This window comes from Drosophila elegans, unplaced genomic scaffold (genome assembly GCF_018152505.1).
Source record: "Drosophila elegans isolate 14027-0461.03 unplaced genomic scaffold, ASM1815250v1 contig_208, whole genome shotgun sequence".
In the NCBI taxonomy this organism is placed as follows: domain Eukaryota; kingdom Metazoa; phylum Arthropoda; class Insecta; order Diptera; family Drosophilidae; genus Drosophila; species Drosophila elegans.
The window spans coordinates 9306237-9334236 of record NW_024545578.1 but is presented as its reverse complement, the minus strand read 5'-3'; the positions used below and the strand labels follow the sequence as shown (position 1 = coordinate 9334236).

Here is a 28000-nt window from a genome sequence, read left to right as displayed (position 1 = left end):
ATGCCCTTTGATAATCCTAGACAATACCATGCGATAAGCGTTTTATTTATTACTCTTTATTCATATCGTTTAGTTAGGGCTATTGACTATTTTAATTTGCTTTAGATTAGAGCATGAATGTGTTTAAACAACGACTAGATTTATAATCACTCTCACAATATGCTGATGCTACAGTTACCACAATTGGGCACTAAAAGCCATACACAAATACACTTGGCTAGACACACTGAACACAAATATTCCACTAAGCTCCCTGTAGTTGGGTTTTAAGTAAGTACTAGTACTAGGTCTGCGCCTCTAAACCTCCACATGGTTCATCAGCAGCGGCGTATTGGCAGTGGGATAGGAGGAGGGTCGTCTCTTGCCATGCTGACCATTGAGGACCTCGATACTTTGGCAGGAGAGGGTCAGCGAAAGGGTGGTCTCCTCATAGCGTGATTGCGTGGATCCTCCCGAAGATCGCCTCAATCCCGTGTAGGAGTCCACCTCGAGCAGGGCCTCGTCACTGCAAAGAAATGGTGGATTAACTTAATAAATCTTTATTATTGGAAATGGTAACTCCAACCTGTGGTAACGATGATGCTCGAGGAGACTGCCGGCGGCAAAGCGCAGCTTCTTGGGCGATTCCAGACTGGAGGAGCGGGTCAGCGAGTTGCGTGGCAGATTCTTTTGCTTGAGCGAGGAGCGTATGCCATACTCAGTGGCCTGCTCCTGGGCCTGTTTGATGGTACCCTGGATGAACTTGTTGAGGGCCCGCGATCCTCGTCGCTGGGATCTCTCATAGGTGCGCCGGGTGCGGGCCTCCTCATCCTCCCCCAGCAGCCAGTAGGTGCGCTGGTCGCCCTTGCCCTTCATCGCAATGACTCCTCGCTCCTGGAAGTGATAGCCACCCAGTCGGTCCAGCAGCTGACGGCACTGCCAGCTGCAGTGGATCTTCAGGGGAACGCCACTGGATTCCATGCGCGAGGCCGTGTTCACGGTGTCGCCGAAGAGACAGTAGCGGGGCATCTTTAGACCCACGACGCCGGCACAAACGGGTCCCGAGTGGATGCCAATCCGCAGGAGCAGCCGGTTGGTGGGTCGATGGCGTATCTTGAACTCCGAAACGGCGCTAAGCAGATGCAGCGACATGGTGGCTATTTCGGCTGCATGAAGATCGCCATTGCGCAAAGGAAGTCCCGATACCACCATATAGGCATCTCCGATGGTCTCCACCTTGTAGACATCGTAGTGCCCGATGATCGAGTCGAAGCAGGTGTACAGATCGTTGAGGAAGTCCACCACCTGCAGCGGCGTGCACTCGGCGGACATGGCCGTGAACCCGACGATGTCGCTGAAGTAGATGCTCACCTGTTCGTAGTGCTCGGGGTCCACCTTGTGGCCCTTCTTCAGCTGGTCGGCCACGCAACGCGGCAGCATCTCGTGCAGCAGGGCGTCCGTCTTTTTCTTCTCCTCCTGCAGCTGATCCGTGCGATCGTCCACGAGGGCCTCCAGGTTGTTGGCATACTTCTCCATCATGGCCATCATGTTGTCGAAAATGTTGGGTCGCATTCCCTTGCGCAGCGGTCTCAGTTTGGTGCGAATGGTTTTGAAGTCGGGACGATCCTCCGGCCTCTCCGCCCAGCATTCCCTTAGGCACTCGCTGACGCAATCAAAAGCGGTTTCCAGGGGCTGCAGCGAGGGTCGGTACGGGTTCAGTTGGTCCTGCGGCTGGAGAACCTTCTGCAGGCACTGCATGGGTGTCAGACCGGTCTCACCGAAGGGTCCGCGTCGCACATGCATCTCGTAGAGCAGGAGGCCAAAGGAGTAGGCATCTCCACGCTGGGTGCCCATGACCAGCGACGAAGGACCCTGCCGCAGCAACTCCGGCGCTCTGTAGAGCAGTTCTGGGGGAGATCGGGTATTGGATATTGGATATAGTCTTATCCATCAATTGTGGATGGCAACACTCACTCAGACACTTGGCCGACATGTGCTGCATGTCCGTGGAGCTGTCTTCGATGCCCTGCTTGAAGGCGAACAGGCCAAAGTCCGTCAGCTTGACCACCCAGCGGGAGTCCACCAGGCAGTTGGAAGTGCACAGTGCGCCGTGGAAGCGAATGGGCGAGTCGTGCAAATAGATGACGCCCTAAGCGGTCAGTGGGGGTCATTGGAGGTCATTGGAGGACATTGGAGGTCAGTGGGTGGGCCAGCCATTAGTATAATGTTACAGCACTCACGCGTATAATGTCCGCCACCATGGAGGCAATGAACATGTTGTCCAGCTTGACGTCCTCGTTCTCCAGAATGTCCTGCAATGGAAGAAAGGAAGTGGGTGGGTGGGTGGTGGAGGTGTAAGGGTTCGATTGACCCACTGACCTTTAGGCTGCCCCGGGTGCAGTACTCGCTGATGATGCAGATGTTGGGCGGATCCGTGCAGGCGCCGATAAAGGCGCATATGTTGTCGTGCCGGGCATCTCGCAGCTGGTGAAGATTTGCTCATGTCAAGGGGTTTTAGGAAATACCAAGTTAAATAGCCTCACCAGCTTTAGCTCCTTCTTCATCTCCCGCGTTATGTCGACACTCTTCTTGCGCACCTTCTTGATGGCATACAGCTGACCCTTGTACAGTCCAATCGGCGTGAAGATGGTCGTGTAGCGGAAGTCCGCGTCGGGATTGGAGCTCAGGCTCACCTGGCTGGTGCGGATCAGCGGATGGGTGGACTGCGGAGGAAGACGACGCGGCAAGTGATTTAGCAAGTGCTGTTGTCAGACATGCAATGGCGGGAGAAGAGGCTTAAATGGCAGGACTCTTGACAGTTTTCAACATAATAAGCTTGTGCTGTTGACATGGCCTTCCACATTTTTTACCAACATAATAATAATCAATAATACCTATTTAAAAATGTTATTACCCCTTTAAAAGTATTTTTTTAAAATTAGTATATTCTTTGTTAAAGATAAGATGGGATTTAATTTATAAAGATTTTGTTTAAAATTCCAAAATAATTTCGTTGAACGTCAAGACCTATTTTCAAATTGTTTATAATATAAAATGATGAAATTACGCCTAAACTATTTATTGCCCATTGGGCCTAATGTTTGCTGTAAGTGCAGAAAAACGCTTCTGTCTGGTAACTGACACATTAAGAAGCTGTCTTATTTGGGCCAATGTCTTCCTGGGTTCACTTTGTGCTTGAAGCCACCATCCACCATTAGGCCGGATGTCCCTGTCATAGTGGTAAGACGACAGGGACCGGGACTTACACGCGTCTGCTTCTGACTTTGCTGCTCCCGCTCGTTCTCGTGGATTTGCACCTCGCGAAAGTCTATCTTCCAGAGCAGACTGTCCAGTTCCTGCTCGTAGCGCCAGTTGCGATAGAGGACCAGCGAGACCAGGCTCAGAAGGAGCAGAACACCGCCGGCAATGGCCGCCGATATTTCGCCAGTGTAATCTGTGGTTTCAGAGGAGGCGGGTGATTAGCCCATACTTGGTTGGTCAACTTCAACATCCATACTCACTGACGCACTTCTCGCCACCAAATCCGCAACGAGGAGCAGCTGCTGGTCGCGAACCACCCACCCAGTCAATGGGGCTGAATAGTTTGAGGTCCTGCGGGAAAGTAAACCAGAAACGGGATTAATCGAAAATACCGGGGGCAAACGGAGCAAGGTGTGTGATTGTTGAACCAGCCAAAAGCGCTTACCTGGTGCTGGACGGGCCAAGCGTTTGTGGAGGATTGGCAGAGAGCAAGTTACATAAGCGGTATGTAAAGCGGGGATTTACTTACGGGCAATGCCTTGCTGATGCTGCTAAAGCTGCTGTTCCGGTGTATGAAGGTGCCCACGGGTCTCAGTCCCAGGACAGTCTGATTTCGACCATTCCGCACGGTTCCCCTGGCTAATACTGTATAATTACCCGCCGCATCGCCGTTCTCATCGATGTAGACGTGATAGCTGAAAAAAAACAAAAAGAACATTTTGCTAACAATTTGCAAATAAAAATGACTCCTGCAGATGGCGACAAGCCGTATGATTGAAAGCGTCATCTGTTGTCCAAAACATGCATGTTGGCATATCTGACGGCAAAAATCATGTTTGGCTTTAATTTCTTAATCACTTAAGTAAAAGCATTATATTTATGATTGCATTTTTTTTACTCTAGTTTATATAGTTATTCTTACTATTCAATTTTTTTTTTTGTATCAGTGTACGAGTGACGGGTATAAAAAGTGCTAGAGCAATTGCCGGATTAGCTGTCAAATGGGCCACCACTCACCCCATGGCGCTGCGATATCGCGAGCCCTTGATGGCCGCCACAATGGCGCTGCCGTTCCTGGGCCGCCCACCCGCATCCTGGACTTCCATCAAAGCCTTGGCATACAGATGCACGGCATCATAGAGATAGGCAGCCTCGGCGCTTATCTAGTGGGAAATGGGGATGAGGTTGGAGGTCAGTCAATGGTTATGGTTTCGCTTTCAGTTTCGGTTTCGGTACGGTTTCGGTTTAGGTTTCATGCAAGTGTCTGTTTGGGGCGAACCTGCTTTGCTCCACCGAAGCGACCCACTGGATTGGGGAAATTGAATGGCGGTCGCTCCATATATTTGTTGACCTGAAAGGAAAACCGAAATGAGGGTCAGAATGTGTGGTCAATGTGGCGAAAGGAGCGACAATTATGAGACGGGACGGGACTGGCACTGATGGCGGATGCAGCGCATCAATCACATCACTGTCAGAATTGTCAGAAGTGTCGGGACTGTCAGCGAACAAACCTCGTTGGCGAATGTGGCAAAGGAGACGGAGGCAGTGGGCACAATGGCCAGATAGGACTGAAAGGCCTGCACGGCCAAGGGATCCACATCCTCCAGAAGCAGACCACGCAGATACTTCTCGGGTTTGGCCGGATCATACTGCTCGATGTCGATGCCCACTACGAAGTAGTCGCCTTTGGACAGTAGTCCTCTTTTCTGGAGGCTAACCATCAGGCCAACGTGCTCATAGTAGTGACTCAGGATGAGGTAAACTAATAGATATATGATTTATAATTAGATTATAGATTAGATTAGTACAGATTCGCCACTCACTCCTCGTATTGGCATAGGTCTGCTCCACCAGCGCCTCGAAGGGATTGTCCATGAATCCGTGGTGGTAGATGGTGTTCCAGGTGCGAATGTCCCGAATGCTCACTCCGGCCTCACTCAGCGTGCTGAGGATGGTCTCCGCCACGGGCTGGTACTGCCCGCTCAGGTCGTCCAGGTACAGAATGCTCACCTGCGTCCAGTTGAAGGAGAGCAGTAATGCCACCACGGACTTGGAGATCTGTGTATCTGGCGGTCGCGTCCTGGCAAAAGTGGGGAAATCAGCCTTGTTCGAAGGATCCCGATGGGTGCAGTACTGATGGGGGATGATTGCCCATGAATAGGAGTTGCAAATACAGAGGTTTTTTACGCCTACTCACATAGGATATCATGGGCAGGTTGAAGGCGGCCGCCATGCGACCTTCGTGCACGCAGGTTTCCTGGGGGCCAATGTAGGCGGCCACTTGCTGCGTCCACAGAGCCGCCGTCTGTCGGATGCTGACCACCTCCTCACCGTACGTCTCGGCCACGACGAACTCCAGCGAGTGGCCACGGTCCCGCAGTCGTCCCGCATTCACCTCCTCCACGGCCAGCGAAATGGCACCGGAGATGGTGAGTCCGGGTCGGTTGTAGTCCAGGTTTCCCGGACTCCGTTGCGAGGCCGTGAGGTAGCCCAGCGTGAAGACCTCTCCATGCGAGGGCCGGAAGTGGGTCAGTGCGAGGAGGATGAGCAGGAGGCGGAGGAGGAGGAGCAGTCCCGAGTGGTTGATTCCAGCTGGAGCAGGACAGGGATGCGCAAACATTACGCGGGGACGGCACGGAAATCGCTTAAGATTGCGCTGCTCCTTTTTGGTGGCGCTTAATTCAAACGGAATTGGTTTGCCAAACTGATGAGCAGGCTTCCCCTTTGTGTGACAGTGTCCCTGGCAGCAGATGTTGATCCTTCAAGGAGATGCAACATTTTTGTTGAGTTTGCATTGCCCCCTTTTACACTATCCACCTTGTTGTCTTGTTGTGGGAGTGGTTAATTACGTTTGCTTGCGTCTTAGCAAGCTTTCTTTCCGTTCAGTGTTCTGCAAGTAAGAGGACTTTAATCACAAAGTCGTTTTGTTACAATACTGGGTACCCTCGTAAGGTCATGCAGGACTGCCTCTGATTTATGCGGGGCCACAGACACACACATCCTACAATCCAAACCCCCTAACAACACCCAAAAGCACCCATATGGGCGGCAAATAACACATAAACTAATGCTGGATACTTTGGCAGAGGCTTCATAAAAGATGGCTGCCTTAATGACGCAAAAGATTTCATTTATTTTATGTACACTTGCGCACACGCCATTATGCGACTTATTTAAGACAATTAATTCAGTAAATCTTATACCTTAAACGTGTCTTAATCATGCTCAAGTTTAATGGGCAATTCTAAGAATAATATATCTGGATGGAAGTTAATTTGCAAAGCACACAAAATTGTTGGACATTTATTTTAAGACTCTAATGGGAAACTTAAAATTGAAAGAGGCTTATTTTGGATTTAGCATTGCAAAGATTAATCAATATGGAAAAAAATGGATTGGAATTTATCATTTTTACCCATAGACTTTATAAAGCAAATCAAGTTTAAGTACAATAATTAATATGCCTTTATTTAACTTCGAAATCAGTTCCATAAATTTCCTCTAAGTTAAGTGATTGCTTAAAACCTTAAAAAGACGCAGACTAATCTGGCCAAATTATCTTCGGTAATAACAAGGATATACATAGATTGGCTTGGATACTTTAATTTTGCAACGAAATGTTTGGCAATAAAGAGATTTGGCTTACGGCTACTTATCTCGTTGAAAAGAAATGTTTGGCAATAAAGAACTTTACCTCGCTGAATAGACGAACAGCTTAAGTTGGAGCTCTGACTCGTTCATCACAGTTCTAATTGATTTCGGGGCGTGCCAAGTTGATAAAGTACTTTCCTCTTTCAATGTGTCCAACCTTAACAATGTGTGTAAATTCCCAGATATTAAACTTGCCACACATTTCGGTGAATGTAATGAAATTTTTATGAGAAATGGCGACGCATCATGTGTGATGTTTGCTCGGCTGCTGCTGCACGGGAAGTTGCTGATAGACCCAACCAGCCCAGTACCCATCCTCTGATGGCCATGTCTTTGTTGCCTTTTGTCTGGGACATGGCACATCTCTCACTGGCCTCCAGCCAGACAGAAAAAAAAACCCCACTCTGCTCGCCTGATTGCTTTCTTCACACGGAGGGGTATTGAATATTGGCAGGACCTTTGCAACTTCTTGAAGCCATCACAGTAATTTATTATATTGACTCGAGCAGCAGCCACCCTCGTCTTTCCTCCGCCGCTGCACTCCCGAAACCACTTGAAAGTTTGCCTGGCATATTGACTTTCCCCTTTGACCCCAAAACAGAAATCCTCTGGATGCGCTCCCTTTTAGAACGTTGCGTGCGGCATGCCGTTCTATTTATGCTAATACAAGTTGCTAGCCCCAGTTGCCATCCTCCCCGTTTATTGCCCCGGTTACAATGTTACAACGTTACAACAATGTTATAAATGGCCGCCATCGGCGCTGGCATCGTTTAATAACGCTTCTTTGGTTATAAATCTAGTCCATTGAGTTGGCAAGAAGAGTTCTCGGATCTCCGGTTAATTGTTGTGCCCCCATTGATATTTAGAGGAGAAGGGAAAAGGGAGAAGGGAGGAGCCCGAAGGCTGGACGCACCGCCTGCACTTGACAGTAACAATTTCGCAAGCGATTTATCCGCAAAATGTTTTGGGGGAACGCAGACCAAAGTACGTAAAGTTCTTGTTTCCGCTCCAGTTTGTGCGAATACCTAAGCTGCCCAAGGATTCTGTGTCAGATTGCCGTGCATGTGGGGTCAACTGTTACTGCATCCTTAGGATTATAACTCCCATTTCATACACAAGTCTAATCAAACACGTGAGTAGTACCCCTTATATTTCCAACACTGAAGGAAAACTTCAACTTTCTTGGGGTCTTGATGGTAAGACAAGATTGAAAAGCTTTTAAGAAATGACCTGGACAAAAAAAGTGGGGATAAATCATAAGAAGAAGTTTTATAGCCAAACGAAAAGAACTTAATTCGTTTACAATGTGAGTCATCAAAAAGAACAAAAAAATTTTAGCTTTCCGACATATGCCTTAATCAGCATTTAAACCATAAAAAAGCCTATTTCTATTATGCCACTTGTAAGATTATCTATGACATTTTTTTTAAGTTGATAGGAATAATATCATAAAACTATTTACGTACATATTTGGAAGCTCTAAAATTGGCTTGTTATAGTAATAGTAACAACACAAATGGTAGCAAAGGGATGTGATGCTATCAAAAAGAGTTAACTTTAAGCTACATTTTTGGAGATTAGGTTTTCCATTGTGTGTCAAGTCAATTTTAATCTTAATTTTAGTGAGTTATACGTTTTTGTTCCTCAAAACTATTATATTAAAATTTAAAAACTTATTCTTCAAGATCAAAAATTAAGATAAGTCAGTACCTATAAAAACATTGATCAAAAACCTTAAGAATCTAGTGATATTTCTTTTCAGTGCAGCTGTAACATTGCACTTCCAGTTTAATTTGCCAATTTCATTGTTTTGCCTTCTGACATTGATGGGGGAGGTATGGCTTTTCCGGGGGTTCGGGAGGATTGGGGGATTGTGGGATTGGCATGGAGTTTGCTATACATTTTCCGAACTGCAACCCACTCCAAGTGCCCTCGACTCTTGAGGCTGTCGGGCAATTAAATGCAATTTGTCAGCCATGCAAATGCAGCTGCAATTGAAGCCGGATGAAGTGGAGGGCAGGGGAGTGCCGCCACTTGCTATGCAGTTGTGCCACTGCCGCCGATTAATTTGACAATCTACAAGAGCCATAAACAACAATTTTTTGGGCGTGAGAGAAATACGAACGAACGAATCCGAGGAACGTGTGAAAATCAGTGGCCAAGTGGCTTTAATTTCACGGCTTCTTCAGCCGTCAAATCCATCGATCAGCGATCGTGGATGACCAACGATAGGGGATCTCTTATCGAACCCAATAAAACCGCAATCTTATCGAGCTTTTTTGGAATGCCTCAGGCGAAACTATGCTCACCCAGCTCAGTTACATTGAGAATGCAGACGAGAGAACTTACTGCTTTGGTTTTGACCCTCACAATTGCTGTGGGTGAGTAGGTAAATTAATTGGTAACTTAAATGGGTAACTAAGTATTATTTAATTTCAGTCTATGGGGAAACTGGATTCCTGCTGCACACGCGTCGCATCCAGGACAATCCGCAGCAGATCGAACCGGAGGTGGAGGCTTTGGTGCGCAGCTCTTTCTACGCCGCGGATCCAGTAGTGTGAGTCATTGCATATTGTTACACTATCTGTCCATGGAGCTTCTACTATTTGTACTTTGCCCTTTTAGCCTTTCTTTTCCGCGCTGGGGAGGGAACAATTCTTCACCAGAGATTCCAGCTGTGGTTTCCGCCCAACTTCAGCAGAAGGATAGCAATGTGATCAGCTTGGATCTAACCCAAGCCAACAATGAAACGGAAATTATAGAAAGCGTGGCCAACTTGGTGAACCTTTTGCACAGCAACTTTGATGTCCCACTAGATCGGATACAGCTCGTGGGCTTTGCAGAGGGTGCTCACCTGGCAGGTGGAGTAGCTGCCCAGGTGCAGCGGGAACTGGGACATCAGCTGCCGCAAATCACAGCTCTTGATCCGACTTCTGGAGAGGATCTGGAGCACAAGCTATCCCAAACCGATGCCCAGTTCGTAGAGGTTGTGCACACAAATGCAGAAGGAGTCGGCACTTGGGATCAGCTTGGTCATGTGGACTACTATCCCAATGGCGGGCAAACGCAGCCAGGATGCTCATCCGACTCCTGTTCGCATGAGAGATCGTTTCAGCTGCTCGCCGAGATGTGGTCGCCGGAGAATGACTTTGTGAGTGCCCTCTGTGGCTCCGTGGAATCTCTAGGAGCCGCGAGCTGCCGCTGGTCCACCCACAAAATGGGCCAGAGCGAAGGCTCCGGCATATACTTCCTGGAGACCACTCAATCCTCACCCTTTGCCAGGGGTGCCTACTACATCAGCTTCTTGTGAGGAGCAGATCCAATGTGAAAGCCAAGCGAATAAAGGAAACAAAGGAGCAACTTTGTCATTAGTCATTGCAAACGATGATGCTGGGGTGAATGGGGGGCGACAGTGAAATGAGCAAGTGCCAAAAATGATGAGCGTCAGGCGTTGGGCTCATTCATTATTTTAAAATCAATTTAAGAGGCCTCGCTCCCCAAAGTTTTGACGCACGTCCTCCAGCTGGCAAGAGTGGAAAGCCACCCATGTCCACGCCCTTATCTCATTTCCCTTGACGGATAGGCGAAGTTCCCAAGTTCCCAAGTTCCCAAGTTCCCAATTCCCCGAGTTTCCCTTTTCCCAAATGTCAGCTGTTGTCTGAAGTGACGATCCAGTGAACCAATGAAAAAGGAAAAGTTTATCGAGAATCGGCTGCTTTGAGTGTGCACCAAGGATTTGCGTATTTTTCTGGATTGAGGCAGATTTATGTCATAAGGAGCTTCCATGGCGGAGTGCGTGTGCTTCGTGATAACTTGGGAAAGTGTAATACTAAATTGGAAAGAACGAAAAAAAGCAGTTGGATTCCACTTTCGTATATAAAGCTACAAACTTTTCTTAAGTTTTTGTTTGATAAATTTAAAAATATTTTATGCACTCAAAAAATGCAAAAAAGTCAATGCGACTTAAAAAGTATTTAAATTGGAATAGTAACCTACAAAGTCTTCAAATTAACTAAAATATGATATGATATAAAAATGATATTGGTTTTTTAGTATTTTCGGAATTTTGAAATAAGAGACTAGGAAAAACGCTTTGTTTTAGCAAGAAAGTTTAGAAATTATATTTTCAGTGTGTTAATTTTTTAAACAAAAAGGGAAGTTAATCAATTTGACTTCCTAAAATATTCAAACAAAGTTACTGACCGCCATGATGGCGTGTCGTGACCCACGGCGCATCTCCAGGATTGTAGTTGTTGCGCATATTTCCATGCAATTTTATAGGAAAATTCCTTTGTGCCAGGCATGCCTTAACTTCTTTTCCAAGCCGCCCCTTTTCCTGCCACCCCCAACTGCACTGGCTACCCCCAGTGCCACACCCACCAGCACCCAGTAAAGGCGACCCTGCTGTGTGCGTGTCACTTGAAAGTCGCGCAAAAGGAAAACTGTCACAAATTGCATTTAAATGCGCTATACTTAAGTTTATCTTTCGGGGAATGTGTAGACGAGTGTCAGCAAACTACCCCCGACCCGGACTAGGTACTCCCACCAGTAACCGGAACCAAAGTTTGTGGCGAAACCAATTTGCCACGTGCCCAGTGCAAGCTACTGGGCCAATCCTCTCAAGCAGTGCGCTCACGTAGCCTCCGCATGCGGGTTTCATCTCTCTGAAAGTTCCCAGGAAATATCCAACCCGTGGTCACTTTATTACGAAACGTAGCAGCGCCGTTTTAATGACTCCTCACTCGTGGATATCAGACAATTAGCCAATTACGTTTGATGATGATCAATTGAAGGCTGATAAGGGGCTTACCGCGATAGCGAGCGCCTAAAAACATGCTACCTCGTTGCCCTGAAAAAGTTTTCGCTGCGCTAATTGAGGCTTCATTAGCGTCAGAATCTCAACAGAGGGATGAGCAGTTGACTCCTCTGTGCCGTGATTTATATACAAGCGTTTTGAGCCTGAAGATTTAAAGTTGCACATTTGTCAGCCGAAGTGGGTTAAGCGGGCATTAAACCCACGACACGACTTTGGCTCAGCTTCTTCATTTGCCTGCACTTGGCCTGAACGGCTGGCTTGAATCTCAGTTTCGGTTTCGGATTCGGACTCGGATTCGGTGGCTGAGCATTAAATGTCAGGCCATAAAATAGAAGCACCCACCCTGCGCCACAGGATCCAATAATGGGTCTGGAGGTGGGTCATCAGACCAACCTCAGTACACCACAAGCCCGGCTAAATGTCCATTGTTTTTTCACTAGGTAGCTATAGAAAACGAGGGTATATAGAATATATGAATTTGAAATTTAAATTGTTAAAATTTACTAAAGAGACCTTACTACTCTTACTACTCCAGCCGCCACCTACCACCATAGATTTGCAAATTAAATTCTGATTAACACAAAAATATAATCAAATTAAATCATATCAATAATATTTTCGACACACTATCAAATCGGGTGTTTTTATGTTTAAAGTTTGTTTAGATATGGCTGGTAAAAAAATGGGTTTTAGCGCAATTAAAAATAAATATTTTAAACTAAAGAACGAAATTATCTGATTGACTAGATTGAGTGGTTTGAACCTTTGTAAATTACTGAAACTACTTTAATGTTACTTCTCCCCCAATTCGTTTACTATTTAGAGGGTATCTTAAAGTCGACCCCAAACTACATATATAATTTCCACTTGTGTTTTTGTGGTTTTACTACATTTTCCCCCCTTAGAACATTGCAAGCATAAAATATGGCCATTACAGAATGTGTAAGAGAAATTAAGTCGCAACAATTTCATTTTCATTTTCATTTCACTTTGTTTCGCTTTCAGTTGCTATACATATTTCTGTTTTTTCCTTGTTCGCTTTCCTTTCTAATGTTAATGTTAATGAGGCCCGGAATGCGTTTGAATTCGGGAAGTTGGAATTGATAAGAAATCTTGCGACTCCCCAGCTGCCCTCCCTTTATCAATTAAAGTTCTTTTTTTTTGGGACTTCTTGTTCACCTTCTGCACCACCCCGCCTCCGCTGGTGAACATTGCTTTTATGGCTATGTTAATTTCTGTACAACCATTTTTATGGGATGCCATTGGAGCGGCTCACCAACTGCGACCCAGTGAAAGCCCCCCTCTTCCCCTCTTATGAGTCGGAAGCCCCCCGAAAAAGTGTGCCAACTGTGGGTGAGGCTCTTTGTCGCCAGCTCAACCGCGTGTTAGGTGGCCCATTGTTGTTGATAAGCGCGACAAGCTGAGTGTAACATATGTCGAGGGCCCACCTGCTGCCACGCCTCCACGCCCCCAGGCCCCCAGGTATTTTGCATTTGGAGCTAGCTTGATAAGCGGGCGTTTGTCCAACATTTTCCCTCCCCGGGGGGAAACTCGAGGGCGAAGTTGTTTCAACCGATTGAAAAGCCATCTGCATAAAGGTTTAATTAAATTTCCATGACACCGTCAAAGGTGCGAATGACATGCAGGCAAAGTGTGGCTGGCGGTACTATATAGTCCACACATATATGGCAGAGCAATTTTGCGGGTAATTTGCGTTTCACCGAGGGACATCCATCCTCAAACGCGACGCATAATCTCTTGGCCCCGTTTTGCGGCTAATCAGCAGTATTAGTTTTATATATTGTGGGTACTTAACTATTTAAAATTAAGTGCGTGAGCGCCGGTGACGTGGCTGATAACGATGAACGGGTTGCGGGCCGAAAAATTTGAAAAAACCACCAAAAGGCCGGCTAATGCCCGACTAATGCGTATTCTGGCCACGAGCATCAATCATTTATCATTTTACGTTTGCCGAATGCAATTCCAAACAGCCACACGCAAAGCACTCAAGCCATCAGCTTCATAGATGGGAAAACCATGGGGTAAAATAATAGCACCAATTAAATAGTCGATTGATATTTGATATATGTGGATTTCAGCTTTGAAGAAATAGTTTTGTTAAAAGCCCCAGCAGCTATCCTTTACCTTGAGTTTTGATCTTGGGTAAGTATAAAAATATTTGGACTTTTAGTTACAACATCGTAAGTCTTAAGTTAATTGTCTACCTATTAACCAAAAATAATAGGAACTTAACTTTGCATTTGGTCAAAGAAATTTATATTTACTTCGAGTACAGATTTGAAAACCGTATTGTTACTAATTACATTTTCTTTATATACATAGTATAGTATTATAAACACTCTGTAAGATGTTTAGATATTTGTTAACTCATTGGAATCGTAATGTGAAATTGTTTTGGGGCACAATTTGATTTAAACAATGTTGTTTTATGCAGGACTACAAATTAGGTTCCTAATTTTTTTCGTAATAGTGTTGTAATTCTATTTTGGTTTAGACATTTTTAACATAATATTATTCTTAGTCCGCACATGATTGACCGAAGCATATGAATTATGCTGTGTAGCATGTTTTGAATCATTCCCATCATACTGTGAATCATTTGCATGTTCGAACGTGAAAAGATAACACAAACGATATGATAATGATTAAAGCGCTAAATCTATTAACCTATAATCATAAATGGCTTTATTGCTATATTTTCGACCTCAGCTGTGGCCAGTTGTGGCTGTCGATTTGGTGTTGAGTGTGGTCAGTGATGGAGGGGCAGCGGCATGCAAGAAAAAAGCGCGTCTAGCAGCAGCAGTGGGCCAATGACGGCCTCCTCACCCCCTTTCCCCATTCACCCCTTTCCGCTCCACCCACTCGGGCGATCGCAATTTGACAGTGCTTATGACAGCGCAGCCTCTGTCGCCACAGAAGTACGCGCTGGCATGCAGCGACTGCAACGGCGACTGCAACGGCGACTGCAACGGCGACTGCAACGGCGACTGCAACGGCGACTGCAACGGCGACTGAAGCTGACTCATTTTGGGGCTTGCACTGCGGCAGCAACAACTATGCGAAATTTAAATAAATTGTGGAAAAATTGCATTGCTCTGTGAGCTTTGCATTGTTTGCCACTGACTTATTGCCTTTCGATTTTTTCGGTTCACACAGCAACTGCTGCTGTTGCTATTGCTGCTGCTGCTGTTGCTGCCTTTTTTTATGACGCTTATCAAGTTTGCAGGCCGAATTTATGTTAATCTTGCAGCGCGCGATGGTATTGTAATTGCGTAAGAACTGTCATACGCACTGTTGGCGTTTGTTGATTTTAATACTCTGGCAATGGGTATTTTGAAATTAATTACAGGTTTGAAAAGCGGTGGATATATGCGACAGAAATATTCTCAAATGCTATGTTTTATAAGTAGCAAGGCAGATTTAGTGTGATTTTAACTGCTATCTAAATATCGAGAACAATTTTAATAACTTGGTCCTATTTTTTAACTTAAAAAAACCGTTTGCAAATCCTTGTGTTACATTTTAAGAATTTTAAATATTAATGAAAAATATGCAAATCCTAAATTCTACATAGACTTAACAATGCAATTTGGTTGCTTTTATATGTAGTAAGACAAAAAGAGTTAGACAATTAAGATTAAAATAATACATTTTAATATTTAAGTATTATCACCACAAAAGATTAAATGTATTCGCTTGTACATAAGTCAGTAAATCAGTTAATCGTTTAATACGATTTTAGAAAATCTTTAAAGGTCTAATACAAAATTTCGACAAGTACATTCAGAAGTATATAAACAATATGTTTAGATAGCAATTTATATAGTTTAAACTTCAAGGGTATATAAGCGTTCGGCGTTTCAAACTTAGGCGGCAAAAGCGTCTCACTTACTCTTTCACTGGCGCTTCATTGGCGCTCCACTGCTAATTGGACTGCAATTGGATTTAGCTATTTTGAAGACTGTTATTTATAGGCCACGGAGTTAACGTTCTTTTTGTTTGTGTGCTGCTCCGCGAAGCGTAGCTGTGGCTCCCTGTTGTGTACCGTAAAACTTACTTTTTTGGCTGATCCACGCGACACTTGGCAATTTGGTCACGTTCCTGGCAAAATGAAACAAACGCAGCCGCTGCAAAACTAGATATTCTCCTTCAATTGCGATTCAATTTCTGCATTAATGAAGCACTCGCGAGTGCGGTCCGCGAATGTGCGATAATTTATTAGTGCCACATTTGCGACACAGATTTCGATTTTGATTTCGGATACCGATTCGGATACGGATTCGGATTCGGATTCGGAAACGTACCGGCGGTGGCCAAAGTCAATTCAATTTCCTCACGCGCACAACACAAATGTCTGACCCCTTTTTGGCCATATAATAATAATGGGCCTATGTCAGTCTATCCACACAATTTCGCCAAATCCCGCCCATCGACACGATCCATTTGCCGCCGTCGCCACCTGTTGCCCAAATCGCACCAGTTTTTTATTTTCGCATCCGTGGTGCAGATGTTGGGCATGCAAAAGAGGTGGGTGACCCCGATCGCCCCTCCGGTCCACTGGCGAAATAAATTTCTGTATTTTCAGAAACAACGTTTGTATTCGAAAACAACGTCTGTGTTATTAACACTCGACACGCGCCGCCTTATTTGCTTTTCCGTTCGCTCCACTTCCGATTCGACAGTCCGCAGCTTTGCGCGCGTCTTGAATCTCCCGCACTCGAATTCACACTCGTCGCACCAACTGTCAACTAGAGGTGGCCTAACACCGATTGGGCTATCGATACTTTCTGGCCCCTGCCTATCGGTAGTGTGAACAGTGCTGGAAAAGGTGCTAAATTTAAAAAAAAATTTAAATAAGGTGATTGTTAAGAGAGCTGATTATTTAGTTATTTTTGTTCAGTAAGTTTATAGCTTAAAAACTAACTAAAAGAAATATTTTTATTGTATTTTTATATCGTTTTGGCGAGAATTTTCAAAGTAACCCGCAAATTTTAAAAGGGTTGAAGGGTTGAAACGCGTTTTTCTTAAAACAATGTTTCAAAGTAGGTGACCAACAGTACTCGAAATCGCCTAAGCCGATTAGTTGAGTTGCAATTTAACCCGAGCTTTTTAAATATAAATATAAGCAATCCAACTTCAATAACTCGAAAAGTTACCTGACCCCCGAAAAGATTAAAATATAGTATATGTTGTAATACCATATTTTTAATGGAAAATATGTTTTTGGCATTTAAAGTTTATTTAAATTCTGTGAAATCTGGAACACCTTTTTTAATACCCATTAGAAGGTCGTTTAAATGTTCTTAAATTCCAACAGCTTTTCAAATTATATGAAATCTGGAACACCCCTTTTGATACCCATGACAAGGTTCACCCTTGTGAAAAACGCGATAGGCACACACTGCAGCTGCCGGCATGTCCGAAGTTGGAAAGGCGTTGGATGTGCTGCTTCAGGAGGCGGAGGAGCTGTGTATTGGGAGCAGCGTGGTGGAGCTGGACAGTATTCCCACGGCCCTGGAGTTCTGCCGCGACTACTACGCCAAGAACCAGCCGGTGGTCATCCGGCAGGCACTCTCGTGGCCGGCAATCGGGAAATGGACACCGGAATACCTGATCCAGGCGCTGGGGGACAAGACGGTGGACGTGGCCATTACACCGAATGGCTATGCCGATGGCCTGGCCACGCAGAAGGGCAAGGAGTACTTTGTCCTGCCGCTGGAGACGAAAATGAAGCTGTCCGAGCTGGTCCGCCGTCTGGATGATCCCACAGGGGCCGTCCACTACATCCAAAAGCAGAACTCCAATCTCAGCGTGGATCTGCCGGAACTGGCAGCCGATTTGAGGATCAGTGATCTGGACTTTGCCCAGCAGTCCTTCAACAAGCCGCCCGATGCCGTCAACTTTTGGCTGGGCGACGAGCGCGCGGTGACCTCCATGCACAAGGATCCGTACGAGAACCTGTACTGCGTGATATCCGGCCACAAGGACTTCATCCTCATCCCGCCGCACCAGCTGAGCTGTGTGCCTCGGCGCATTTATCCCACTGGCGTTTACACAACCTCGGATGGTGGGCAGTTCCACATAGAAGCCATCCGGGATGAGGATGGCAACGAGCAGCTCACGGAATGGGTCAGCATCGATCCCCTGGCCCCCGACCTGGCCACATATCCGGAGTACGCCCGCGCCCAGCCGCTCAGGGTGCGCGTCCATCCCGGCGACATCCTGTACCTGCCCAACTACTGGTTCCACCACGTCTCCCAGAGCCACAAGTGCATCGCCGTGAACTTCTGGTACGACCTGGACTACGACAGTCGCTACTGCTACTACCGCATGCTGGAGCAGATGACCAGTGGCAGGAGATAGACAAGACTTAGACTACCTTCCTCACGGATTGTTATCAAAATGAAAGCAAGATGGTGCTTGTTGTCTTCAGTGTAATAGATATATGTATATATATAATATTGTTACATAATTTAATGTTAAATAAAAAACTATATGCCAAATGAAAATGGGTCACGGTCAAACAAGAAGTAACGTCGTGAAATATCCGTACAGATGGTGTATTGTGAGATTAGGAATGTGTGCGTTATGGTGGGGTTTCTAAACCTATATGTATAAAGCCTACTAATCGAGACCTGTGTCCGGTTTTTCTCCGCCGGAGGACTCTGCTGCAGCCCGGCCATCAGCCTCCTCGCCGGGATTCTCGTTGTTCTCGCACTCCAGGTCGCCATTGCCCGCTGCGGAGACGTTCTTCTGGTCCGCCTCCGCCAAGTCGGCATCGTTGTTGGAGTCCTGCGACTGGGACTGCGACTGCTCGCGCACCCGCTTTCTCGTCTGCTTGGCCGGACTGCCCGCCGACGTCGGCGGTGGCAGTGGCGGTGACTTCAGCTTGGCCTTGCAATTGTCCGGCGGCGGCGGCTGCTCCACCACGAACAGCTGCTCCAGATAGGAGCGGTACCAGAGCAAGAACTCGTCACGCTGCCGCGGCATCTCCATCTTCTTGATCTTGGCGTAGATGCGTTTGGGTGAGATGAGCGGCGAACTGGCGGCCGAGTTCTGGGCAGCGGTGGCCGTTAGCTTGGATACCTCCGCCAGCAGGGAATCGTTGATGACGGTGTTGTTGTGCGTCTGGTTGCGAATGCGTTTGATTATGTACTCGATCAGCTCGTGATCCGGGGCCAGTTCCACGCTGGCCCCTGTTCCTGCTCCGGCTCCAGATCCGGCGACATGCTCATCCTCCTCCTCATCCTCGCGCTTGAGCATTTGCTGGGTGGTAAGACGCAAAGGATGAGTAAATCACACTCCAGCGCTAGGATACAAGACCCTCTCTTACCTCCTCGTTTTCCAGCTTCACAGTCGAGGGCATGGCAGAAGCGGAACTGGCCTCCAGCTCCTCCAGGGCATGACCGTTCTGGGGGATGACCACTGTCAGCTGCTTCTTCACTGGCGACCCCTTCTCGTCCTCGGGCCGATCGTTGTCCAGCTGCAGACGCATCACCTCCAGCGGCGTCTCACTGCGACTCTCGGTGGCCTCAGCGTCCAGCGAGGCGGGCTCATTCTCCTCCTGGTTGAGAGCCTTTCGCAGGCCATGCGGCTTTAGCGACTGCTGTAGTTGCTGTAGCTGCTGGTTTTGTTGCTGCTGTTGCTGCTGCTGTTGCTGCTGCAGCTGCTGCTGCAACTGCTGCTGCTCAAAGAGGGTCTCCAGCCGGCGGTAGACATCCTCCTTGATGGACTCGTAGAACTTTGTGGTGAACTTGTCGTTCTTCAAGGCATTGACCAGCAGATTGCGATTGAGCTCCTCGGAGGCCGTCTCCTCGGACTGCTCCATGGCATTGGATTCGTCCGCGTGGCAGGCATCCTGACCCGCCAGCGGAGTGCTCTCCACCGGAGTTAACTGTGGCAGCTCAATGTAGTCCATATAGTGAGCGGGAAGCTCGAAGTCGAAGCGCAGGTGTCGCTGCTGCAGCGGAGTCAGCGAAACCGTGGAAGTGGTGGGCTTGGCCGGCACCTTGTTCCGCTGGTACAGCGGACTGTTGCCATAGTTAACGTTCATGTTCAGATTGGAGGAACTGGCCTGCTCCGGCTCCTCATCTCGCAGCGTGGAAAGTTGCGGACGTCGGCGATTGCGACGTCGGCCAGAGCCAAATATGACATTGTCATGGTTCTCCTCCACCTCGTCCAAGTCCTCGTCGTCCTGGTCACGATTGTGGGCGCCATCATCGCGCCAGTCGCGTTTCCTGGCCGCACTGCCGCTGTTATTCAGATTGTTGCTGCCATTGCTGCTGCCATGCAAAGCGGTTAGTGGCGACTCGAAAAAGTGGCATCGCTGCTGCTGCTGCTGCTGTTGCTGCTGTTGCGGCTGTTGCTGCTGCTGGTGGGTCAAGCCACCGCGGGTCGTGGGCGGTGCCAGCAGCTGGGGCGGCTGAAAGTAACTGGGACGCGCCCGCTGGCGTCGATACTGCTGGAGGTCCACGTTCAGCTCCTCGTTGCTCTTGTTCGACAGGAGATTCTGGCGCGAGTGGCTGCAAAAGCGCATGGATATTAATGGGTTAATGCAAGCGGGCAGCAAATATTCAAGCAATTGTTAGTCTCTATTGTTAGTAAGCTGAATTGGGCTTTTAAAAGCGTAAAAGAGCATTTAGTTTGGAGGCTCTAAAGACTCTAAAATAATAATTTTAATTGACTTTATTATTAAACGTAAAGAGTTATAAAATTTTGTTGGTTCTTAAGACTCTTTGGAACTAAAAAATCTTGGGCAAAATAAATAAATTATAATACAAAGTTTAAAATACTTGATGGTCTTTATGTTCATGCAAAAATAATAGTTTTCTATTTGCCAAATAATGTAGTTTTCAGTAAGGAAGTTAGTACTTGGTGTTAGTTTCGTGTTAGTCACTTTCAACTCTGTTAATGGAACTCCCCTTTGCAACTTGTAGTCGCACTTACCGAATCACAGAATTGAAACTGAACTCCACACAAAGGTTTTGTTTTGTAATTTTTATTGCTATCGGCCCTTTTTTTTTATTGCCAAAAGACCCGCTTCGAAAACCATCACCAAGCAAAGTCAAAGTCAAAGTCAAAGACAAAGGATTACCTGCGGAAGTTGTCCCAGTAGTTGTTGGCCCGGTTGCCGGGTGGCACCTGGTTGTTCAGGGTGATCCCGCCACCGGGAGCTCCGCCACCAGCCGCTCCCTCGGGCAGCGAGTGCAAGTTGTTGGCGTGCTGGTTCTGCGTGCGCAAATTCGAGTTGTTCTGGTGGATCGTGTTGTTGTGGTGGTTCATAAAGATGGGACCCGGACTGGAGCGGTACGTGGGCGGCGACAGCGGTGTCTCGTTGTTGTAGTGCGTCGGTGGCGGCGGCGGCGGTGCGGCGTTGTTGAGGAACGGCTGCGGCTGATGTGCCTGCTGCTGCTGCTGCTGATGCTGCTGCTGCTGCTGATGATGATGATGCGACTCGCTTCCAGTGCGGTGACAGCTACGCTGATAGTTACTGAAGGCGCTCTGGTGGGCACCAAAGTTGAACAGCTGCTCCGACTGCGCCCGATTGTTGCCCAAGCACAGGTTGTTGGGCATTTGAGCCATGCCCGGACCCACCGGCGGCACTGATTCCGAGCGCAGACCAAAGCTGTGATCCTGGCAAGCCACCACATTGAAGCGATCCTGGAGCTAAGTGTTCCAAAGTTTGGATTAGTCAGTGGAAAGTGATTTAATTTCGAGATCTTGTCTACCGTGTGCAGTTGGTTGTTCAGGTTGTCGATCTCCCGCTGCTGGTGCCACAGCGTCTGGTTGCACTGGCACACCGAGTTGATGAGCATCTGCTGCGTCTGCATGAACTGCTGCAGCAGCACGGCATCGGTCGAGGCATTCGATCCGGAGGCATTCGAGGAGCCCACCTGGGGGGCGGCTGGCGCTGCCTTGAACTCGTTTCCCGTGCCCGAGTTGCCCTGGCCATAGATGGCCTGCTGACCGTGCCATGAATTGCCAGAGTTGTGCGATGCTAAGGGGAAAATATAACAACATATAAAATATAACAACATATACATATAACAACTCAAACATGAATAGCTCCCGCTTGTATCTATTTGATAGGATGGAATTCAAAACTCACCCCAAATTCCAGGCACTGGAGCCATGGGCGGCGGCATGTACTGCGACCTGTTGCTGCTCGAGGGCAGACTGTCGTTGCCCAGGGACAGGGTGTCGAGGGTCACGTTTAGGTCATCCTCGTTGAGGGTGGACGGAGGAGCCGGCGGCGGAGGCGCTGCCTGCGAAGGCAGGCTGGCCTGTTGGCCACGCCTCTGCTCCACCACCGTGCTGGCGGAGGCAGCCCGCTTGAGCGTCGCCGAGGAGGCGGTGCGCACATTGGCGAAGTACTTGTCGCTGTCGGTGTCGTCGTTTCCCTCGTCATCCGCCTCCGAGGTGGTGTTGTTGCTGGCCACATAGCGCTGCTCCAGTTCCCGCTGCTTCTGCTCGTACTCCTTGCGCAGGCGCTCGCACTGCAGGCGCAGTTCGTCGCGCAGTTGCTCCTTGGTGGGCGTGGCCTGAAGCGAAGTGGTATCCACCTCGGACGGATCCTCCTCCTCCTCCACCTCCTCCGCGGCCACCTGATGCTGTCTGATGGGCGTGGGTGTCGGAGTCAGGCTGTTTCGCTTGAGTGCATCCTCGCCCATCTGAACTGCGGCGGCCGCCTGCTGCTTGCGGCGCTCGATCTCGGCCTTGAGGGCCAGAATGCGATCGCGCTCCTTCTGCAGGCTAACTGCCTCGGCGCGCAGTTCCGAGGTGACGTCGTTGAGGGCGAAAACCCGCTGGGCAATCTCCGTCGGCAACTCGCGTTCCACACTGGTCCGCTCCTCGCCCCGCCGCTCCAGCGAGGCGCCCATGCTGGGCGTGCTCTCCTCGATCTGGCTAACCGTGTTCAGCATGCCTTTAAGCCTGGCCATCTGAGCCTTGAGGGCTTCTATGTCCGCCGTCTTCTGGTTGATCATGGCCTGGGCGTGGAGGGCTCGCTGCGCCGCATTGGCCGCCTCCTGGCGCATGATGGGCACATTCCGCTGGTACTCCACCGGCACCACACGCTCCTTGACCGCCACTGGAACCGGAGCTGGCTTGGGCGGTGGCGTGGGGGTCTCCTCCTTGATGGCCCTGGTCGATTCCCTGGCCGTGCGGTTAATGCTATTCAGCTCGTCCACCAGGTTGCGCATATCCTCACGCTGGATGCGCAGAGATTCCAGTTTCTGCTGCAGTGCCTCCTGCTCGGCCATTATCTCGGGGCCATCATCGCCGAGCACAGTGCTCAGCTCGTTCTGGTTGTGGATGAAGGCGGTGAGATTCTTCATGCGCCCCACCAACGAGGCCATGTCGTCCTGCACCTGTTGCACGGACTCGTACTTGGGTGCCTCGCCGCCGTTGTCGTTGTTGTGCGGCAGGCGATCGGCATGCTGCCGCAGCTGCTCCATCTCGGTGAGGTGCGACTTGGCCAGGTTCTGGATGTGCAGTAGCTTGGCCTGCTCGTTCTGCAGGTGCTCCATGTTCCTATTGGAGGCCTCCAGGCGCTGCTGCAGCTCATCGAAACTGGGCGTATTATCGGGCGTGGGCGTCTCCAGGACACTGTGCAGGGACTGAATGGACTGGGCGCGGTCGCTCATCTGCAGGGGAAAGCCAAAAAAGCGTTACTAAATTAGATTTTGTAGATTTTCAATTGCCCACCTCGCTTAATGCAACATCCTCCAGGCTGGTCGAATTGACAATGCCCTCGTCCTGCTCCGCACTTGGGTTGATCTCGTGCACCATGTTGCTCAGCTGCTGCACCGGATAAAAGTAGAAGCATAAAAGGTATTAATATAATTAATATTCTTATTAATAAATATCTTTATATAGTATTTATCTTTTAATGGAAATGGAAATAGCTCTTCTTAGTGAAACCTAATCTGTATTTTCTCTTATTGATGGATGGATGATTATAAGGGACTCACCTCCACTAGATTTGCACTGGACTGTTGTGCTCTGTTGTTTAGGTTCTCGTCCAATTCCAGCAGGGACCGTAACACCTCCACCTGGGAGCGACCTGCTTCGATTCTGGGGCCCAAAGGGTGCACACCAAGTAGCCGATGGACCAGATTCTGCAGTCCGGCGGCGGTCAGTGGAGTGGACTGCTCGTCGGGGCCGCTTAAGTTGCCGCTGCCGTTTCCGTTGCTGGTGGTGGCGTTTGGAATGACCACGCCCACTGTGGCATTCGGGGGCGTCGATTGACGCAGCCGCAGCAAAGCCGACGAAGATGAGGGGGCAGCGGCTATGGCACCGGATGACGACGACGATGGCTGGTGCTGAACCCTCTGGACGGGACGCACGGGGAATCGGTAGCGCTGCTGCTGCTCCTGCAGTTGCTCTGTAATGGAAAATAATAGATCAGTTTGGGCCTGGCAGAGTGTGGGCTGCGGACTACATCATCTCAGTGGGCGTTTATTTTCGTGCGCATCCTATTTATAGACCATGAACTGGCGCACCGATCGATGTGTGCTGGCCAGCCGTTCACATCTTCAGGTGCGGATATTGAAAATGCCCAATGTTTAAAGATGTGTATTGCCAAAGTCCCAAAGCCTTTCAAGTACTTACCTGCTGAATCGTAGCTGCTGTGCTCTGCGGCCAATTGACGCAGTGTCTCGCGCTGCTTTTGCTGCTGGGCAGGTGACCTGGTTTCCTTGGTGGTCAGCTGCTGCTCCGCCGGTGATCGATTCTTGCCGTTGGTGATGCGGGCGCGCTGTAGCAGATCCTTGAGGCAACAGCAAACAAAGGTTAGCAGGAGTACTAACACGAGTAGGGCGGTAATTTTGCTAGTTTTAAATCTATATATACATATATCCGTCTGCTCAGATATACATATATATATATATAAAGGTCGATCGAAATTCGTTGTCCGCTGTGGCTGCGCTCGCTTTTGCTACTGAACCAGCGGAAAGTGAATTTCGGCAGGCCGAGATGAGTGGCGAAGTGTATTTATAAACATCGAAGAGAATGGCCTTTCGGGCTCTTCTCTTGCAGATTCTAGCTTTGCCATGGCAACCAGGCGCCAACTTACGTTCAGCGTTTTCAGCGTCTCCCGCTGCAGAGGCTCCACAAAGTCCAGGTCCGGTTCGCCCAGGTGCTCCTGCTGGCGGCGCGATCGTGCCGATCTGCTGGCCACCGAGGATGCGGATGACGATGCAGTTACTCCGCCAGGTGCTCCGTTTATGGGCGTTTGTTGTTTGGGCACAGCGCCGGTTGCCCCGCCCACCGTGTTGTTGTTGTTGTTGTTGCTGCCTCCGGTGCTGCGGGCACTGGCGCTGCCCTGGTCCCGGTCCCCAATCGTTTTGGGCGGCGGCGCCATTAGAAAATATATTTGTTGTGAATGCTAGAAAATTGTAAAATTTTTCACTTTTCTTTGACTTTGTTTTTTTTTTTACTTTGCACAATCTGACAGCTGTTTTTAAACCAGGGCTGTAGACAGTGTGAAGATGGAATTATCGATAATTTGTACGTCGAAATATACCATCAAATATACCACTACCTGCGGAGTGTGTCTCCACTATATGCGGAGTGGGTCTCCACTATATGCGGAGTGTGTCTCCACTATATGCGGAGTGGGTCTCCACTATATGTGGAGTGTGTCTCCACTATATGTGGAGTGTGTCTCCACTATATGCGGAGTGTGTCTCCACTATATACGGAGTGTGTCTCCACTATATGCGGAGTGTGTCTCAACTATATGCGGAGTGTGTCTCAACTATGTGTCTGCACTATATAAGGAGTGTGTCTCCACTAACGATCCCCGTAGTCACTGCTTACTGAAAACAATACAAATTCGTAACTACTTACTCTACAAATGGTCTACATTTCACTGCTTGCTGAAAGTGATGAATGTCAAAATGAGCACTGCTTAGGGCTGGCAACATGGTTAGCTGCCAACCGAGATATGGTCACACAGCTGAGCAGTGTATCGATATCGATATTATTGATAATTTTTTGAAATTGGTTAACGGTTACTTACAATCTGCAGCTTGGAAAATCTTTACGACATCGTAAAATAAAGGGAGGCAATTAGAGTTCCGCTTTTATTAAATGTGAAATCGATATTCGCTATTTGCTTTTGTTATTATTATAGTTTATAGATGAATGTTTTACAGACATTAACAAAAAATTGTTTTGCGAAACTTTATTATACAGTTTAGGAATTATACAATACAAATATGTAGTTCAAGGGCTGTTGGCTTTTCAATTTGAAATACCTTATTTGAGTTTCTGCATTATGCGACTTAAACGAAAGCTTTTCGATTTTCAAACTTAAACTATAGTTTCCATTATTTTCCCTGCTTGCGCTGGATTATGTCCTCCTTGAGGGTCCTGATCCGATCCCGCTCCGCCCGCAGGCTCTCCGCCTGACCCCGCAGGTCACTGGTGAAGTCGGTGAACATGTTGAGCATAGAATTCAGGAGCTCGGCGTTGTCGGGAGTGGCAGTCGTGGATGGACTGGCAGTCGCCTGCCCAGCCTCAATCCCCTCAGCCACTCGAACCTCTGAGGTGGTGGTCTGGCGGCTGCTCTGAACGGAGGAGCTGCTCTGCACCTGCACCGTCTGCCTGGAGGACATGTGCTGCTCAATTAGGTTGGTGGTGTCCACCATGTGCTGCACCCGCTTGAACTGAGCCTTCAGGTTGGCGATCTCGTTCAGTTTCTCCTGCAGGTAACTGGCCGTCTCCTCCTTGTCCTCGTCATCGTCGTTGGAGCCCTCTTCCTGTACAGAAGGAGTAGCCTCCTCGGTAGCAGGATCAGCGGGAGAAGAGGAAGTGGGCACTGGTTCCGGCTCCGCTGGAGCTTCCACCTGGGACTGCTCCTCCTCGCCGGCGGACTGCCTCAGTTGTTGGCGCTGGGCATTTAGGCGTGTGAGCTCGGCGGCACGCAATCGTAGGGTCTCCATCTCCTGGAGCAACTGGCGATGCTCCTCCTGCATTTCCTGCAATTGCCGGTTGGAGGCTGCCAGGCGCTTGAGAGAAATGAAGTCACCATTAGTCATTATTTTGGGTATTAAAACTATGTGAAATCAGGGTCATCCTATTCTTATTTAAGATTATAACAAACAAATTACTACATTTAATATCTGAAAATTAAATTTAAATTAAAACAATATTTAAGTGAAATAAAATGCATTTAAATAAAATAGAAAATGTTCTAAATATAATATATTCAATATTCATGAAAATAATTTAACATTAAATTACTGTGCATTCAATTTTAATTTTAAGTTTTAAATACAAAATTTGAAATTTAATAACCTTTTTTACAATTTCATTTTTTGTCAGTGTATAATGATTACAGTTGGCCTATTAGTAATATAATATAATTCTAACAGAATTTATACTACTTTAAAGTTTGTAATAATAGAGAAAAGCACATCTTTAAAGAAGTATTAATATAAAACCATTTAATCATCTTAACTAGCATAAGAAGCTATTATTTTAGTAATATATTATGTTTATGAAAGGCTAAGATCTATAGATCATTTTTCTCTGGACTCCAGCTTACCTCGCTCAGGGCGGCATTGTCCCCATTTTGGGGTCTGTTCAACTCGTTGACCATTCTAGATGCTTTAAAAAAGAAGAGGGAATTTTTGGTGTTATGTACCACATATCGCGCACATTGATGATTTTTCAAATACAAACACAGGCCCACCGCAAGGCATTGTCTATAAATAAATGGCTCTTTGTTTAGTTGTGTTTTCAGTATGAATGGTGTCAATCATTTTGGCAATTCTGAACACAACACTACTAAATGCAGCAATTATGCAAACTTACACAACGAATAGAAAATATGTTTCTAAGAAATTGCCTTTAAACAATTTGTATATTTATGTGATCCTCCTAGCGATGAGCTGTGCACAGTGAGATGTCAAAGATTAAACTGAATCGAAGTACCGAAAACGAAAATATTTTCAAATGATTTTCGTGAGTTCGTAGATTTTCGTGGACCAGGCGGCAAACGTTTCGAAATTGATCTGCGAGATCTTTTTAGAGAACAGGTAGAAATAATTGAATTTCAGTCTATTTGAAATGCAATTAAATTTAAATTTATTTAATTTAAAAATTCTAGAGCAGTGATTTTTAAATTAATCCTGCATATTCCTTTAAACATAATTTTTTTATTATAATACTTTTACATCTTCAAATTTAAAAACCCATCTATCATACAAAAACGGTTGTTCACATAGATGTAATTAGAGATTAAATATAGATTATTTTGGCCCG

At 47.4% G+C, this 28000-nt stretch overlaps 5 protein-coding genes across 12 annotated transcripts; 2 read left to right on the top strand and 3 right to left on the bottom strand.

Moving 5' to 3' along the window:
* Positions 1–48: 48 nt before the first annotated feature.
* On the bottom strand, positions 49–16449 carry LOC108146798 (speract receptor). Of its 6 annotated transcripts, none has more exons than XM_017272971.2 (16): positions 15786–16449; positions 5438–6145; positions 5064–5373; positions 4752–5002; positions 4520–4591; positions 4258–4403; positions 3770–3935; positions 3686–3691; positions 3501–3591; positions 3246–3433; positions 2523–2741; positions 2359–2463; positions 2220–2291; positions 1954–2128; positions 566–1886; positions 49–505 (listed from the first exon to the last, which is right to left on the bottom strand). In XM_017272971.2, the coding sequence occupies exons 2-16, from the start codon at positions 5858–5860 to the stop codon at positions 298–300; spliced, it is 3753 nt and encodes a 1250-aa protein (XP_017128460.1). In that variant the 5' UTR covers positions 5861–6145; positions 15786–16449; the 3' UTR covers positions 49–297. The 6 variants fall into 6 exon arrangements, with proteins under 6 accessions (XP_017128460.1, XP_017128458.1, XP_017128462.1 ...); XM_017272969.2 differs by having other exon boundaries at positions 5438–6130; XM_017272973.2 differs by having other exon boundaries at positions 2523–2702; positions 5438–6130.
* On the top strand, positions 9167–10251 carry LOC108146800 (pancreatic lipase-related protein 3). The gene is made up of 3 exons (XM_017272979.1): positions 9167–9272; positions 9331–9448; positions 9517–10251. Exons 1-3 carry the CDS (start codon positions 9176–9178, stop codon positions 10199–10201), a joined length of 900 nt encoding a protein of 299 aa, XP_017128468.1. The 5' UTR covers positions 9167–9175; the 3' UTR covers positions 10202–10251.
* A 662-nt stretch (positions 16450–17111) lies between the features above and the next one.
* LOC108146756 (bifunctional peptidase and (3S)-lysyl hydroxylase JMJD7) lies at positions 17112–18306 on the top strand. The gene has a single exon (XM_017272890.2). The coding sequence runs from the start codon at positions 17144–17146 to the stop codon at positions 18089–18091; it is 948 nt and encodes a 315-aa protein (XP_017128379.1). The 5' UTR covers positions 17112–17143; the 3' UTR covers positions 18092–18306.
* On the bottom strand, positions 18149–25173 carry LOC108146755. 3 transcript variants are annotated; one of them, XM_017272888.2, is made up of 9 exons: positions 24804–25173; positions 24341–24497; positions 23701–24113; positions 23435–23527; positions 21837–23373; positions 21457–21725; positions 20823–21394; positions 19062–20250; positions 18149–18994 (listed from the first exon to the last, which is right to left on the bottom strand). In XM_017272888.2, the coding sequence occupies exons 1-9, from the start codon at positions 25089–25091 to the stop codon at positions 18353–18355; spliced, it is 5160 nt and encodes a 1719-aa protein (XP_017128377.1). In that variant the 5' UTR covers positions 25092–25173; the 3' UTR covers positions 18149–18352. The 3 variants fall into 3 exon arrangements, with proteins under 3 accessions (XP_017128377.1, XP_017128376.1, XP_017128378.1); XM_017272887.2 differs by having other exon boundaries at positions 23435–23530; positions 24804–25172; XM_017272889.2 differs by lacking the exons at positions 18149–18994; positions 19062–20250 and having other exon boundaries at positions 20711–21394; positions 23435–23530; positions 24804–25167.
* A 728-nt stretch (positions 25174–25901) lies between these two features.
* Positions 25902–27658, bottom strand: LOC108146758. Its single transcript, XM_017272892.1, has 3 exons — positions 27551–27658; positions 27282–27343; positions 25902–26742 (listed from the first exon to the last, which is right to left on the bottom strand). The coding sequence occupies exons 2-3, from the start codon at positions 27333–27335 to the stop codon at positions 26062–26064; spliced, it is 735 nt and encodes a 244-aa protein (XP_017128381.1). The 5' UTR covers positions 27336–27343; positions 27551–27658; the 3' UTR covers positions 25902–26061.
* Between the last annotated feature and the right edge of the window lie 342 nt (positions 27659–28000).

Bases quoted from the DNA above. Each gene is read 5' to 3' on its own strand.
- LOC108146798 (XM_017272971.2), bottom strand. From the start codon at position 5,860: ATGTTTGCGCATCCCTGTCCTGCTCCAGCTGGAATCAACCACTCGGGA. The intron at 4,404-4,519 runs GTTCGCCCCAAA...ATTTCCCACTAG, and splicing joins GCTTCGGTGGAGCAAAGCAG to ATAAGCGCCGAGGCTGCCTA. The intron at 3,434-3,500 runs GTGAGTATGGAT...CTGAAACCACAG, and splicing joins TGGTGGCGAGAAGTGCGTCA to ATTACACTGGCGAAATATCG.
- LOC108146756 (XM_017272890.2), top strand. From the start codon at position 17,144: ATGTCCGAAGTTGGAAAGGCGTTGGATGTGCTGCTTCAGGAGGCGGAG.
- LOC108146800 (XM_017272979.1), top strand. From the start codon at position 9,176: ATGCCTCAGGCGAAACTATGCTCACCCAGCTCAGTTACATTGAGAATG. The intron at 9,273-9,330 runs GTGAGTAGGTAA...ATTTAATTTCAG, and splicing joins GACCCTCACAATTGCTGTGG to TCTATGGGGAAACTGGATTC. The intron at 9,449-9,516 runs GTGAGTCATTGC...TTGCCCTTTTAG, and splicing joins TACGCCGCGGATCCAGTAGT to CCTTTCTTTTCCGCGCTGGG.
- LOC108146755 (XM_017272887.2), bottom strand. From the start codon at position 25,091: ATGGCGCCGCCGCCCAAAACGATTGGGGACCGGGACCAGGGCAGCGCC. The intron at 24,498-24,803 runs GTAAGTTGGCGC...TGTTGCCTCAAG, and splicing joins AGACGCTGAAAACGCTGAAC to GATCTGCTACAGCGCGCCCG. The intron at 21,395-21,456 runs GTAGACAAGATC...TGGAACACTTAG, and splicing joins TGAACAACCAACTGCACACG to CTCCAGGATCGCTTCAATGT.
- LOC108146758 (XM_017272892.1), bottom strand. From the start codon at position 27,335: ATGGTCAACGAGTTGAACAGACCCCAAAATGGGGACAATGCCGCCCTG. The intron at 26,743-27,281 runs GTAAGCTGGAGT...ATTTCTCTCAAG, and splicing joins ACAATGCCGCCCTGAGCGAG to CGCCTGGCAGCCTCCAACCG.